Source organism: Cibotium barometz, chromosome 38, assembly GCF_041138505.1.
Source record: "Cibotium barometz isolate CiBa-2024 chromosome 38, ASM4113850v1, whole genome shotgun sequence".
Lineage (NCBI taxonomy): Eukaryota > Viridiplantae > Streptophyta > Polypodiopsida > Cyatheales > Cibotiaceae > Cibotium > Cibotium barometz.
The window spans coordinates 2,205,044-2,221,370 of NC_141083.1; the positions used below are offsets into that span (position 1 = coordinate 2,205,044).

Consider the following 16,327-nt stretch of genomic DNA (forward strand, 5'->3'; position numbering starts at 1 on the left):
AGAAAGATCCCCATTTGCAGGCCTGATCAAATGTGGAGGGGTCCAGCAGGTGGTCATGAAGCCTTGATTTGTGCAAGCTCAAGAGGAAACATTCCATTAATTGCTTATCTCTCAATTTTTCCCTCTCTTCACAACGCGAATCAAGGTACTTGATGTGAGCAATGTAGTCACGTAATGTTTCCTTGGGTTTTTGTTCCAATTGGATGACGGGGCTCCATTTGGGCCCGTAGGGTGCAAATCCGAGAATAAAGGCCTCCCTCACTGCATTGAAAGTGCTTTTGTGCCGACGGTCCAAGGATTGGAACCATTGCATGGCCTTGCCTTCAAGGCCGAGTCCAAGTAGATGGACTTTGGGTGGTTGCATCATCGTCGAAAATTTCAAGTGCCTGATAGATTTGGTTAAAGACCTCAATGTGGAATACGGGGTCTCCAACTTCGTGGAATTTTAGTAGAAGTTTGGAAATTTTTGCCCACTTAGGTTTTGTATGTGATGTTTGTGGGTGCAAGTGTTGTGACACTCCCCTTCCTAGAGCTTGTGCTAAGCTTGGAATGTCAAGTTGTGGCATAAGGGGAGGTGTTACAAGGGTGGGGGTGGGAATAGATCCATGGTGGATAGAGAAGAGGGTATGTGAATGTGCTTGGGGCATCTATCCATGCTGGGGTATGTGTGGCATGGCGACCACATGTGAATGAGCAATTAAGTTCGGGGTGCTGCCGACTGGAGTGGAGGCATTGGGGGCATGCAACCATGACCAAAAGGTGTCCATGGTGTGCGGGGAAGCTTAAAGAAGCTTCAACGGTGCGTACGCAGGCCCGAAATAGGAGTTTTAGCTTACTTTTGCCTTGCGCATGAACGTACCCTTAAGGTAAAAACTGGTCTTTTGAGGTGTTTTATACATGTAAAATGATGCTAGTGAGTTAGGCAGGTAGACCAAAAGCACCTCTAAAGATTTGGAATTTTAGAATTTTTTGATTTTTTCTTTAAAAAAATTAAGAATTAAATTTTTTTTTTGGGTTTGCTACAGCCATACGCTCATAAGAGAATGCCCGTGGCAAGTGTGGAACAATCGTTTGATTTTTTTTAAAAGGATTTTCTTTTGGATTTGGTATGACCATACGCTCATAAGCGAATGCCCATGGCTTTAGGTTGGAATGGCCATTTGATTTTTTTTTTGAAAAAAAAAGTTTTTTTTGGGTTTGGTACGACCGTATGCTCACAAGCAAACACCCGTGGCTTTAGGTTGGAACGACCACCGTGGCAAGTGTGGAATGACCGCTCGAATTATATATATATATGTTTAGGAAAAAAACCTTTTTTCCTATTTGGTATGGCCATATTCTCACAAGTGAATGCTCGTGGCTTTAGGTGGGAACGGCCATTCGATTTTTTTTTAATTTTTACTTTTTTTAAATTTATTTTTTGGTTTGGTACGGCCATATGCTCACAAGAAGCGAACACTCGTGGCTTTAGGGGTTGGAACGGTCGTTTGATTTTTTTTTTGGGAAAAAAAGTTTTTTTTATTTTGTATGACCGTGTATGCTCACAAGCGAATGCCTGTGGCTTTAGGTTGAACAGTCGTGGCAAGTGTGGAACAGTCGTTTGAATTTTTTTAATTTTTTATTTGAAAAAAAGTTTTTTTTGGTACGACCGTACACTTACGAACGTACGTCCATGGCTTTAGGTTGGAATGGCCGTAGCAAGTGTGGAACGGTCGTGGCAAGTGTGAATTTGAATTTGAAATTTTGGATTTGGATTTGGATTTCAAATTAAAGGGAAGTGAGTGGGAGACAACTAAAATCCCCTCTTTAATGCTAGGTGGATGGGATAGGGCTAAAGTTAGAGGTTACCTCTAAATTAGTGAATTTCGACTAATTTAGAGGTCCTCTAGCTTAACTAAAGATTAATTCTCTTAATCCCACTATTAATCACTTCTTAATCCTCTTCTTTGCCCTCAAATTACTCCTAATTGGTGAGAAGCTTAAGCATAGGGATTTGATAGGTGGATTAGCAATGTTTATGCTAATCCAAAGATGTGATTATCCTAAAATAATTTCACTAATTAGGTCACTAATTAATCCACTCAAAAGAAAACAAATTAGACAAAAGAGACCAAATTAGTGCTAATTCTTGCTAATTAAGGCCTAATTGGAGTGAACTAAGCATAGATTTGAGTTAAGGCAAGAATTAGTGCTAATTCTTGTTAATTAAGGCCTAATTGGAGTGAACTAAGCATAGATTTGAGTTAAGGCAAGTGTTTAGAACACTAGTGCCACTCTAATTAGTCTAATTGCAAGCAATTGGGCTCAATTGTTTTAGCTTTTTATTCTCTTTAAGTCCACTAATCACACTAACCAATAGATTAGTAAAAAATAGTGAAAATCTACAAAAATTTTATGGTTTTTTTAGATTTTTGGTTTTATTAGTGTTCTATCTAGTAATGCTAACCTACCTATGCAAAGAGATTAAGCAAAAGAAGAAAGATTAAGCTAAAAATTAAAGAAAATGGTCTAGGTTCAAGTAAAAATCGTCTTGATTAGGCTCTCTAATCACCCAAATCACAAGTTTTTTTACTCGAACAAATGATAATATCACTCTAAACCCAAAGCTATACATGAATCTTTATAAAAACATAAAAAAAACTAAGCAAAACATCAAAGTACAACAAAAAATAAAAAAATCGCATGCCAAAGAGCGTACCTTGGCACTGGGCTATTGGGGCTCCATTGGATTCAAATCAAAGATGGTGTAGACAAGTAGCGGATGACACTCCTCGGCAGTGGCGCCAAAAATGTTAAGGAAACCCTACCCTAACTGTGTTGTGGGAAACTGCCTATCCGCTGAGCTCGAGCATGGCTCAAGAGCTCCACCGTATTACCGTCGTCCTCCCGCACTTGTTGTCACACTAAGGTGGTTGCTCTAATCCAACGGGTGATGCAAGCTCTCTCGAGAAGATCATGTGGGATCTCCACGGAAGAGGATCGTGTTGGTTAGCCTAATCATGAGAGAGAGAGAGAGAGAGAGAGAGAGAGAGAGAGAGAGAGAGAGAGAGAGAGAGAGAGAGAGAGAGAGAGAGAGAGAGAGCAAGAGGAAACAAGTGATTAGCACTAATCACTCTCAAACCCTAACCCTAAGTACACCACACATGCTAGATTAGAGTTACAAGAGAAAGGGAGAGAGAGGAGAACACTCCACTTCTATTGCACAAATGGGAGATTGAGTTACAACAAGAGAAATTGGCTTTTATAGTTCCAAGCCTTTTCCCACTAGGCCGCCCAAGAGTAAGTGACCCGGGGCGCCTAAAACATAGTTACAAAGTTTTTCTCTATGGTTTGGCTAACTAGCCAAGATCCTCGTCTGTCCTTTGAAGGTCAATACTTGGGAGTGTCTTTAGGGCGTTTCCCTCATCAAATGACGGGATTTACAATATAGCATGGGAGCCCATTACATAAGTGTGCCGACATAGTTGTCATAGGAATGTGTTAACCAATATGTGGTTAACAGTGACCATATGTAATACAATGTTGAATGCTTACATTATGTTTCTGTTCCCTGTACTAGAATTTGGGAAGGGCCACTGCAAGAAAATTGTGAGACCCATAAGGGACTTTCTATGGAGAAATGTAAAAATGTCTCAGCCTGGATGGCATGGGATGGACTAAGCTTACACAAGACTGAGGGAGGAATTGGTATATTCCATCTTCCCTCTTAGACTGTTGTTGCAAGGATGGCTTTACTTCTCCCCAAGTGCCTTCAACAAAAGGAGATATAAGCAAAGATGCTGAAAGAGCTTGTGGATGACTCTTACATTTATTTTGAGGGCAGATGGCAAGGACTAGGATGGAAGGATAAACTATTTTCTTATGCCCCTCTTAAGATTACAAGTTCCTTCTTTTGTAGAATGCTCTGCAGAGTAAATGGAAAGAGACTTTGGGGGCTGATAGCTTGGGATGGATGCTACAGAGTTTTAGGAAACTCTCTCTTAAGCCCAGCGATCTGGTGGACTCACAAATTTAACCCTCCTTTAGCTCTTCAAGATCCGAGAATAGCTAAGAACCTGAATAACAAAGGACTAAGGAGACTGTCTGACTGCTGGGATGTGACTTCAGTGGGATGAAAGGAACCTGAACAGATAGACGGAGAATTTGGAGTATCTTCTAGGGAAGGGCAATTAGTTAGACAAGTGATGGAGGAGGTACAAAAGGGATGGACATCTATAGCTTTTGATGAATCTTGTTAGATAAAGGATTGGTTTTGGTACAATGGGGTAAAACTGCATAGAGGGTCAACAAAGGACTTGTATAAGAAATTGAGAAAAAGTGATGAAAATGGACATCTATAGCTTTTGATGAATCTTGTTAGATAAAGGATTGGTTTTGGTACAATGGGGTAAACTGCACAGAGGGTCAACAAAGGACTTGTATAAGAAATTGAGAAAAAGTGATGAAAATGTAGTTTATTGTAATAAAATCTGGAGGGTAAGCTGGAGTTCTAACAGTTGGAGAAAGACATGGAAAGTAATATGGGAAATTGATATCCCTACAAAATCCCAAGTATTTCTTTGAAGAGTACATAGGGGATTTACCCGTTGGACCTAAGCTGCTACAGAGAAACTTTACCAGTGGTTGTTGCCCTAGGTGCAAGACTGCCCTTGAAGATGAGAAACATGCCTTTTGGGATTACCTTGCTATTAGACCAGAATTGGGAAATGGGTCTTTTGTATTACAGGGATACAAGGCCGATGCGGGGACTGGATCTTAGGGAGATGGTCAATTAATGATGGACATGTTGATCTTATCTTCAACATAATCAGATTATGTTGTCTTTGGGAGATATGGAATACCAAGAATTGTATAGTTTTTTAAAAAGTAACTGACATAGGGATAGATGTGACAGAGTTGATGCATAATTGTATATACATGTGTTGGTCTATATATTATGTAAACAAGCTGAACAAGGATGAGATGGTGTAAATGATTCAGGCTCTGCAAACTGCAATTACTTGACTCCTATTGTTGATAATAAGGAGACTTTCATTCATACTGGGCTAAGCCTAACATGTTATGCCTTCAGTAAGTTATAGGGCTGAACTTGAAGTCCAAGCCAATAAAGTTTGGTCTAAAGACTAGAAGATGGTACCACAAAGTGGATTATACTTTTGTGGCTTTCATAGAGAACCCGGTTGGAAGGAGACCAGTAGTTAAAATCTCGAGAAACAATCACCTAAAGGATGTACTACTGAAGCCATGATTGAAGCTTGCATCCAGTTAGGGTATCAGATCTCATCGGAGGAGTCTTCTTTTGCACTGGAGGATTATAGATGGTCTTTGGTTTGTGATTTACTAAACAAGACTTGAATGATGTAAACTTTGATATGATGTGAAGATGTAAAGCTGCTTTTTGCTACATATTGGTCAAAAAAAAAAAGATTGTAGGAGTTCCTACTTGAATACATATGGCAATCATGGTGTGTTCATATATAGGTAACCAAGTTGAGGACCATGAGGCCCAAAATGGGCCTATCCAGTATGTGCACGTGTTGACAGCCCGACCTGGGATCATATCTATCCAAATAATACAGTCAGCGATGAGGTGGACTTCTGTTGACGGACCACAGACCAGGGTTCCCTCCATTATCCATATAATCGTTGAGTTACGTTGATTTTGATTACCAGACCGATTGTTCCCGTGGGGATCTGCAGTCGTACACAACGAGAGATAGAGTTAGGGTTGGGGTTTGCAGTTTTACAGTTAGATATTGCGCTAGGGTTAGGGTTTACAGTTGTACAGAGAGAGTTAGGGTTTGCAGCTCTTGGGTTGAAAGCTTCCGCAGAGTTCACGTAACATGGCGGCCTTGAACGTATACACGAATGCCCGAGGTGCGTTGGGGACCTTGGCTGTGCTGCAGCCCTTCCTGCACGGAGGCCATCAGGGTTTCTCTTCAATTCAACAACTCAATTCTTGCTACTATCTACACCGGGATTGGAAAGCACCATTCCAAATATTTGCCGACACCACTGCTCGGTTCTACTATGTGCGCAACGTGAGAACAAGGTAAACGTCATTAAAGTTATTGCATCATCAGTAAATTTTCTGCATTTAGGGTTGTCCATTATCAGTGTCTTTGATTCTCGTAGCCTTGGGGTTTTGCATCACATGCATATGTTGCATGTCGGGTTTTCCTGCACCAGGCTTTTGCACAGTTACGGTCTTTGCTCTTCAGGGTTTTGCATCACATGCATTTGTGTAAGTGCTGATCCCATTAACGTTGAAGCAGGATGCGGTCATCTGAGAGGATCAGCCAAGGCTCCCCCACCATCAGAGCTGTCCCAGTCCAAGTTGCTCACGAGCTGCTGAATGCAGGGCATCATTATCTAGATGTCAGGTATGACCATACCTTATCATCAGTTTGCTGTTGGCTTCCATCTTGCATCATGACCTTGAGATGTTGTGTGTGTTGATGGTATGATCTGGCTTCCATCTTGCATCATGATCTTGATGTTAGCCTTAGATCAAACAGCTCACCATTTGCTTTCCATCGTGCATCATGATCTGGCTTATAGTTAGCTTCCATCTTGCAACACGATCTTGATGCTAGACTTAGATCAAACAGCTCACCATTTGCTTTCCATCTTGCATCATGATCTGGCTTGTAGTTAGCTTCCATCTTGCATCATGATCTTGATGTTAGCCTCAGATTAAACAGCTCATCTTTTGCTTTCCATCCTGTATCAGTATGGTATGACTATGGTGTGGATCAGTAGTATGATCTGGATCCCATTCTACATTAATAAATATGAACATATCACCTTTGTATCGGATTAAACACGTGTTCTATCCTCCCCATTTATCTGTGGCTGTACCTGGAGATCTGCATTATCTCTGTAGAGCCGTTCCTCTAGAGTTTTTGGCAGTGGACTATACAGGCGCCTCCATTACTCTCCATGTTATGATTTGAGCTACATCTGGATGATAATCCAGTAAATAGATGGGTTTGTCTGACAATGGGGTTATGCTGATTCAGAACCACAGCCTATGCATATCGCAGAAACATACATGCATACCCCAAAGATAGTTGAGGCAGGTCTGATTCGAGAATTCTGGGGATGGGATTATAGGGTGGGTGCTTGTGAAACTAGTTGCAAAACATTTGGTCTGCAAAAGGGTTTTGGTCTTTTTTTAAACCCTCTTTAATGAGTGGGAAGAGTAAAAAGGAAAAGATACTTAGGGCTATGCCAACATTATGTTGCCTACACTGTGCATGATCAAGCTGATGTTCTGAAGTTACTCTAATATGATAATGATGAATGAGTTGAGGTGGGTGGTCTATAAGTCTGCATTCTTTGAGTTTGCTTGAATGCCAACTGGGCTTGCTGTGCAGCAATTGATTCTCATTGTGCCCAGGACTGCTGAGGAGTTTGCAGCAGGACACATAGAAGGTGCAGTCAACGTTCCATACGTGTATAAAGTGGGTTCAGGTAATTGTGTCAACTTCTTCTGCTGTTTAGCCCATTGCATCTTTGTTAAAATTCTCTCAATGTGCAAGCTTTGATGTACTCCAATCTTATGAAAATATGCTTATTGATCTCTCTACAATTTGTGGCCATGTTGTCACCTGATATGAGGATTCTCGAGTCTCATCTTGTTTCTGCCCATTGTAGGTTTGACAAAGAACCTCAATTTTTTGGAGGATGTAGGTGAAAGGTTTGGCACAGATGACGAAGTTGTTGTGGTGAGTTTTCTCTTCTCATTGATTGATATGCATTTATTTTAAATCTCGTTTTATTTACAAGCTTGTCCAGTGAAAAAAGCTTTTAAGGGTCAACGAGTCGGCACAATTAAACACATTCTGTTGACAGGGTTGTCAAATGGGGAAGCGATCACAGATGGCAGCAGCAGAGCTAGTAGCTGCGGTATTGTTAATGTCTTTGCTCATCTTAGCGAGCGCACATGTGGCTCTGTTTCTTCATTGTGGCATTTGTGGGGTAAAATGAGTTATGCAAGTTGAATTGGAGGATTGCATCCATTTCACTTTGTCTGCCTTATGTGTATGTATGATTGTATGTAAAGATGTAAGAGTGAGTGGGTATATGTATGTATGAATGTATCAGTGCATGTATGTATAAAAGACCGAGCGTAACTCCAAGTGGGATGGGAGGGGTTTCACAAAGCACTTGACCAGTAATGCAATTAAACACTTAAAGTGGCCACAGCCTTAAACATATGCCACTCAATTCCACGATAGTGTAAAAGAGAGATGGGCATATCTGACACCAAATATAGGCCCCCGTTTTGAAGTATTTTATTATCCAAGGAGAATTTATTCATGTACAAGCTTTGGGGGAGCACACGCTCCAGATTTATCCACATACAACCATGAATAATTCATATACACGGCTGCCATCAAAAAGCCCCATGAAAATGCCAAGAATACGTATATTCAATGTGGTTAACCGGCCAACCTAGCTTATCCAATAGCCCACATAGCTGTCCAGAAACCCATATGGCTGATTCATAAGCCCGTAAAGCTGTCCATAAGCCCATAAAGCTGTCCATGAGCAATATGGCTGAGATACAATACCCCATCGCAATAGCAAGTGCCCAACGGCTCAATTTCATGCCCAATGGCAATAGCAAGTGTGCAATGGCTGTTCATATGTAACCAAATAAGAAGACAAATGTCCAATGGCTGAAAATCATAATACAACGATTAAATATCCTTTCCTTAAAGATTTCTTTGCGAGGGAAGCCTTCAAGATTTCTTTGTGAGAGAAGCCTTCAAAACAGTCCCCAATGGTCGGTATACTTCATGGGCAGCCTTGCAAAGAGAGAGGAAGAGAGCTGCCAGCATTAGGGCAGCCTCTAGTGGTGGTAGAGAGCCATAACCTTGGAGCAGAGAAATAGAGCCTACTCAAATGAAGAGGGAGGTCTTCAATTTATAGATTTAGGGCTCTCATGAGCTAGAATGGCATGTGAAAGATATAATAACAAGTGTAGAGTTTAGGTGACAAGTGTGAGGCCACTTGTCTCACTTTGATCCACTGTCGTGTTACATGTCCCAATTTACAAGACAGTTCTCCCCCATAAACTTCATCTCTAAAAAAATCTCAACTCATAGACCATATGTCAAAGGTGTTTCAGCAAGTCTCCCATTTGCTTAGCTTACGGATATAATGATCTCCATTGGGAGTTGTCCTAGAATTTAGGAGTGAGTTCCTTTGTATTCCACCTTATTAGAAATGTATGTGAGCACCATGCAGTGTCATGTTTCAAGGCTCTCTGTCCAAGAAATTATCCCGGGTGCCTAGAGCAAGCTTCGTGCGCTTGATCTTTTGTACTAGATAATCCCCCATTCCCAGAGCTTGTACTCTAAAATAATTAGACGTTCTAGGGTTCACCAAACCCCTTTCATACAGGAAATTGTCGAGGCTGGTGACATTGCATTTATGTATGTATAAGTGAATGGCATTGAGGTATATGAGTTCAATGGAAGGTTTGCATCTAGTTTAATTTGTGTCTTATATATATATGCTATGTAATGTATGGTATGCATGAGTGAGTGTATGCATGTATGAGCGAGCGAGCGAGTTTATGTATATATGTATGTATGCATGAGTGAATGAATACATATGTATGTATTATATATGGATATATATCTAGGCATATACATATTTTCAATTGCATTGGCTCGAATAGAAGGACCATTTTTGTTTAATGATATGCTCAATCAATCATACTCCTCTACTCTGCAGGGTTTCACAGGGGTGACCGACATGGCTGGTGGCTACTTGGCTTGGGTGGAAAGTGGGATGCCTAAAGTAATTGTTTGATGTTGAAATTTCTATATCAAAGCCGAATCTGAGCCTAGTTGCTCTATGTACAGGAATTTGTAGAAACTAAACCAGGGTGCTTAATATTGTTGGAGGTGTACATGCAGTAGGAGAAGTTGGGAATCGTTTCAGTGGCAGATGTGTTTTCTGATCGATTCTGCCCTCGTGGAGGGTGTAAATTATAATTCTTGTAAATGTTTAGTGCTGCTCTCTTAAAAGCCAAGAAACAGGTTTGTGCAAAGGTCTTTTCATGTAGCAAGAGATGCCAAACTGTTAATGCACAAAGAGCAAGTTGCTAAAATTGTTAGAGTTTATGCATGGCGAGGCTTCTATCTTTCATCACTGTGGCCAGCTGGCAGAGTCAAATGAAAGTTGAAATGTGGAAATCACGTTCTACACCTAGTAATTTGAATTTTAAGAGCTCAAAGAGTGCATGAAATTTGGAGTTTGAGACTTCCAAAACACCATGAAAGAACATGATTCTTTTCATTGAAAGAAAGAGAATCACTCAATAATCAAAGTATGCTCAGTTTAGGCTGGAGGAATCTACATCCTAGCTCTCGTGTGAGGGAAACACCATAGCCAAGAAACCGTGATTATGATTGGTAAGTGATTAACTTTGATTAGTGTCCATAGTTGGTATTTATATCTTCTACCTTTACGTACTACCACTTATTAATGGCCCCCATACTTGGGTAGCGTCCCAAGCCCATGGCCTTGGTCCCATTATTGTAGATGGTCCATAGACACTTTCTTACAAATCATCCACATTGGTAGGATATCCAATCATAAGTGCTTGGATACCAATCATCCAAAAGTAAATGATTGAATGGCCATATGTGACATCGTCATACAAATGGCCCCCAATGGTTGTAAACTTCATCATTTACTCTCAAGACGGTCTCTAACTTGCTCTCCATGATAGTACAGTAAGTCCACGCTCGTTCCAATGCAAGTTCATTCTCAAGTGGTATAAAGCTCTCTAACAGTGATTTACAAGAAATACCAGCAAGCTAAATCACTCCCATTTGGCTTACCAAGTGTATCCAAAATCTCCTCATGACCTTCCAAGACCGAGGTGGGTTGCCATGAGGCTTCTTCATTGGTTATACCCTTCCAATTGATGAGGTATTCCATCAAAGAATGGTTGCGTAGCACCGTTTCTCTAGTGTCTAACACTCTTTCCGATACATATTCCACCAAGCCTTCCTTATCCATGGGGAGCAACCTATCTTGCACTTCCACTAAAGGATTGCGGCTAATGTATGTGGTTTGATGAGGGGCTTGAGTTGGTTGAGAAGATCGAGGTTGGGGATTGAAGTAGTGGAAGAGGGAGAGGCTCCCATGGAAGATATTGCAGATTTCTTAATGGGAGGCTTCTGGGTGGGAGATAAAGTTGGTTGGGGTTGGCTTTGGGGGATTTTTTGTGACACCTAGTTTGTTTGTCGATGGGGGGGCGTGATTGGCTTGGCAAGCTTTTGCACCAGAAGACTTGTATCCACCTTGGGTTCCTTGTGAGAACTCATTGAGGTCATCCTCCTCATCTTCGGGCATATGGCTTCGGAAAAAAGCAAAGGCCTCTTGTGCTTCGTCCATGGAAATATCTTGCGGGTAAGCCACATGAAGGGTTTGAATGGTGGCTTTGGTGGTGGTGGCAAGGGCTTGGTTGAAAACTAGATGATATAGTTGGAGGATGCCCATTGGGTGGTACTGATGATTGGGCATGCTAAAGAGTTGGCGGAAGGTAGCCTTCACTGCTTGGCAAACATGGGTTTTTGTGGTTAACATGGTCGAGTGAAGTGAGTTCACATGAATGGGGTAGTTGAGGCCGGGTAGTGTCGTGAGGTCGAGGAAATGGTCTTTCTCGATAAAGAGTGTGGAATTGACGAATACATGACACTAGGTGGTGAGGTAGACTCCATGGAGTATAGCAGTGTAATGTCCTTGAAGGAGATGGCTTGGTCGAAGAAGAACGGGGTGACGAGGGTGGGTTGTTGCGTGACATTTATGCGGGCTAAAATGGTGTGGAAGGTGGGGGTGGAGAAAGTACCTACAAACAACTAGCTTTACCAGCTCTACCCTCTGTGGGGAGCGCTCTACTCACTAAGTAGGGAGCCAATATAAGCAATAAAAGGAGGGTGAAGTGGTTACCTATACCAGTTTGTCAGGAAGACATAAGCGTCAATGCTACGTTGATCGTTACTTGTCGGAATGATGGTTGAATGAAAGTGCTTGTGTGTTGATAGCTTCGTGCCCACGACGATGTGGCCTTGGGGCTTTGCCAGGTTGCGAGCGACCGATGGTTGAAATGAGCCAGCAGTTTGCATGGTATGGTCAGTGGAGAGACCGGGGTTTACATTGGGAAAGAGGATGGGGAAGCGGGCCTCTATTTGAACCTGTAAAAGCTTAACTACCACATAGACCTCAAGAATATGGCGTTAGTAAACTGTTGTGCATGTGCTTGACAATAGTGCAATGTGGGACATGCATGCCTAGTCTCTCTCTGTTAGTCAACGGCCAAGCACTAGCTGTGGCGGCAACGATGGTAGTGGTTCTTGCTATGGGGACAAGGAAGATGGCAAGCCATGTACTCCTGGGTTTAAGGGGTTTGAGCTTGTTCCACCTTCCGTGTGGATAATATCAACACCTTCTTTTTTAAGCAACTCTGCACGTTTAACCTGCTCAATGAGAGTGAGGGCATGTGGGATACAAAACTAATATTACAAGCAATTTTCTTGTTTGCCTTGCAATATCCAACACCTCTTTTGCATAAAAGATGCACTTGTTATTCGAATAAAAAGAATCATAGTTTCCTATCTTCGTGATACGAGCTCCATCATCTAGAGCCAGAAGAAAAGCTTTCGATTCAACTCCATGGCAATGTCACAAGATGAGGACTATATGCAATATCCACATGTATTGCCTCTCCCTTCTCCACATCTCCCAAGACAACATATTGTGGCTAGCCTCGGTGTCAACCAAGGTGGGCCATGCAACTAGATAGTCTTTTTGGGGGAACACTCCAGGCGAGCCGGTTCCATTGTGAATTCTATTTGGAATGCGTCAAGCATAAACAGGGATGTGATTTTGGCATCGTCCGAACCTTATCCCAAGCTTCTGTGGAAGAGTGTCCATGGTTGCAATATGGCACTAAAGGATTCCTTGTCAAAGAAGAAGATGGGGACAGAAGGGAAAGGAGGGGCTCATGTGGATAGTGCAGCACAAGGGGGGACAAAGGAGATTCCCCTTGTCGAAAACCTTAAGCGCTAACCGCCTCCACCAAAAGGTATTGTATGTGACAACATACACACTAGTGTTGGCTGCTCTGGTTTACTCTGCAGAGATTGGAATTAGCCCAAGATTCTATTTCTATCCAAATATTCAATTCATTAAGCTTTGCTTTTTTATGTCTTGGTATGTGGCTGTGGCATGTGATTTTAATTCTTGCTTTGTTTTTTGCAAATATGGCACTACAAGATTCCCCGTCAAAGATGCGGACAAGAGGGAAAAGAGGGGTTGGACATGTGGATACCTTAGTGAAAGAGGGCACAAAGGAGATGCCCCTTGTTGAAAAGCCACAAAGGAAGCCTCTAGCAAAAAGGTGATGTATGACACCATGTAACCACTCAGTTGGTTGGTCAATACTTTACTGTAATGGTTACTGTATTGGTGCTTGTTTTACTTTCTTGGATCAATATTTTATGCATTGCAAATGACTGGCTATGGCTTGTAAATTTAATTCTTACTTTGCTTGTTGTTGCAGATATGGCAGTAAAGGATTCCCTGCTGTTAAAGAAGATGAGGAGAAGAGGGAAAGGAGGGGATCAACATGTGGATACTAAAGTGAAAGGGGGCAAGGGGATATCCCTTTTTGAAAAGCTGGACACGCTCCAACCACCTCTAGCAGCAGCAAAAGCTATTCTATGACACCATGTAGGTCTAAAGGTGAATGAAGCCATCGTCTTGTAGGTACTATGCATGGAATAATTCACTTTAGTTCATTGTCCTCGTATACATAAGTGGCTTGGTTTACTTTCAGTGGCAAGTCCTGGTCCTATTTTGCATGTTAAAATTTTGTTTCCTATAATGTAGACATTGCAAATGGCTGAAAACATGGATAGATGGTACAAAAATTAGTGTTTTGACATCTCTTTCCAAGTACAAAAAATAATGTGAAAGTTTGTAATTTTACACATCTGTAAAAAATATATGTTTCTTTCTTACGTGGTTAGTTTAGTAGGTGGAGGGTTCTTGCCCCAACGCTCCATTTTGCCCGCTTCTTGCTCTCTCTCTCTCTCTCTCTCTCTCTCTCTCTCTCTCTCTCTTTGCAGTGAACATGGAGGACTTCAATGAGAATATGAATACATAGCTTTTGGCACCTATAGAGTACATGGATGTATAAGCACTGCAGATTATGGCTGGAGAGTGCAAATATGGCTAGAGAAGGTGAAAATATAGCTAAGGAAAGCGTGGAAAATTTCCATGTTGCTACAAGGGCAATGAGGGAGTATTGGGCTTTGAAGAAGAGGGAGGAACGGACATGGAAGAAGGTCATTGAGCAGAGCTTTGGGGAGAATGTCGAAATTGCACAATTTCAACGAAAGAAGACCTGTAGGATCGTTGTGTGAATTGCTAGCAAGAGGCTACTCAAGGAATTGACATCACTACTCAAAGGGAGATTTTTCAACAGCTCGTTCTCCATCCTACTTTTAAGAATCTATAACCTTCAAGTTCAGGTCTTGAAAGAGTTATTTTTTAAAACATACTGAACACTTTGATGCAAGTGAAGGTCTCCCGATCAGGAGATGAGCTTTTGCTCAAGAGATCAGCCTATGTATGATGATGGTGAATATGGTGAATAGTGAGGGCAACAACTTAAAACGTGTCAATTTTTCACAAGAAACAAAGCTATTAGGCATCCATCGTAGAAATCTTGTTACAGTAAATTCTCGCTTACAGCTCACAGGGACGATAGCGCCTTGCCCTTGCAAACATGTCAAAGACAGCCACCTCAAAGTAGTATCCTCATAGATGAGGTCAAGGACCTTGTTTTTGCCTTTTGGATGTCTGAGACCCGTCTCATACAAAAAGGATGTTTGCCAAAAGCGGCTAGGGGGAAATTCTATCACGCAACATCCTATACATTTGTTTGACAAATCCTAGTTATATATCTCACAAAATCTTCAAAGTTCTTGATCAAATGTTGAAAGTAGTTTGAACGCTAAAAAGTGCCTAAGTGATATCTCCACATGTTCAAGGTGGTCAAAAGTATTGTTGGACTACTACAGAATATTATAGTATCTAAAGTCAACAATACTTTATCATGAGTCCAAAGTACTTCAAAAAATGTGCAAATGACTTTTAAGTAGTTTGTAAGCTTTAGAATTATCCCAAAAGTATTGGAAAATACTTTGAATGATGCTCACAATACCTTGAAATTATCCACATGATTTAGCTGAAGTATAAAGTTCTTATAAAAACTATGTTATAAGTCCAAAGTTTTAAATGTGTGCCTTGCACCTTTTGAAGTAGTTGATAGTGCTTTGAAAATAGTCCAAACTTCAGTTCTAGAGAAAAAACTTTTAGCAAGCTCAAGTCCGAAGAAGTACTTCACAAGAAATCATTGTGTCAACAACACAAGTCCTAGATACTTCACCTTAGGTGAAAAAAAATTCTAGGCTGTTTATGGAATTTTAAAGTAGTCCAAAGTATTTACAAGTAGGGCAAAATACTTTGCTAGTAGTCTACAACACTGTGAAATCATCAACACGATTTCTGTTGTAGTATAGAGTACTTGCAAAAATTATTTTATAAGTAGGCCAAAGTATAAAAGAGGTCTTAGAAAGCTCTAAAACACTCTCTAAAGTAGTTTACATGATTTTAAAATAGCCCAATCTTCCATATAAGTAGTCTACACAGAACTTTTAGAATACTTAAAGTACTTTACAAAATAATTGTCTGCACTTTTTTTACTACTGAAGCAGTTTAGAGTAATTTGCAAACAGACCACAGGTAGTCCAAACTACTTTGCAACAAGTAGTTTATAGTACTTTCAAAAGTAGTTTGTAGTTAATTTAAAAGTAGTTTACAGATAATTTGCAAACAGACCACAGGTAGCCCAATCTTCCATATAAGTAGTCTACACAGAACTTTTAGAATACTTAAAGTACTTTACAAAATAATTGTCTGCACTTTTTTTACTACTGAAGCAGTTTAGAGTAATTTGCAAACAGACCACAGGTAGTCCAAACTACTTTGCAACAAGTAGTTTATAGTACTTTCAAAAGTAGTTTGTAGTTAATTTAAAAGTAGTTTACAGATAATTCAAAACTAGTTTATTCAAAACTAGTTTACAATTAATTCAAAAGTAGTTTACAGTACTTTCAAAAGTAGTTTACAGTATTTTCAAAAGTAGTATACAATACTTTCAAAAGTAGTTTGTAGTAGTATTAAGCACTTATACTTGATTGTAACTATTTTTGTCTAGTAGGTGGAGTTT

The 16,327-nt window shown here is 40.7% G+C and overlaps 1 protein-coding gene across 2 annotated transcripts; it reads left to right on the forward strand.

Annotated features, from left to right (window-relative positions):
• Positions 1-5,551: 5,551 nt before the first annotated feature.
• On the forward strand, positions 5,552-10,113 carry LOC147616233 (thiosulfate sulfurtransferase 16, chloroplastic-like). Of its 2 annotated transcripts, XM_086777244.1 has the most exons (6): positions 5,569-6,052; positions 6,276-6,383; positions 7,403-7,476; positions 7,660-7,730; positions 7,858-7,911; positions 9,751-10,113. In XM_086777244.1, exons 1-6 carry the CDS (start codon positions 5,844-5,846, stop codon positions 9,826-9,828), a joined length of 594 nt encoding a protein of 197 aa, XP_086633370.1. In that variant the 5' UTR covers positions 5,569-5,843; the 3' UTR covers positions 9,829-10,113. The 2 variants fall into 2 exon arrangements, with proteins under 2 accessions (XP_086633371.1, XP_086633370.1); XM_086777245.1 differs by lacking the exon at positions 7,858-7,911 and having other exon boundaries at positions 5,552-6,052.
• The last annotated feature ends 6,214 nt before the right edge of the window (positions 10,114-16,327 follow it).

Bases quoted from the DNA above. Each gene is read 5' to 3' on its own strand.
- LOC147616233 (XM_086777244.1), top strand. From the start codon at position 5,844: ATGGCGGCCTTGAACGTATACACGAATGCCCGAGGTGCGTTGGGGACC. The intron at 7,477-7,659 runs GTAATTGTGTCA...TGCCCATTGTAG, and splicing joins CGTGTATAAAGTGGGTTCAG to GTTTGACAAAGAACCTCAAT. The intron at 7,731-7,857 runs GTGAGTTTTCTC...TTCTGTTGACAG, and splicing joins CAGATGACGAAGTTGTTGTG to GGTTGTCAAATGGGGAAGCG.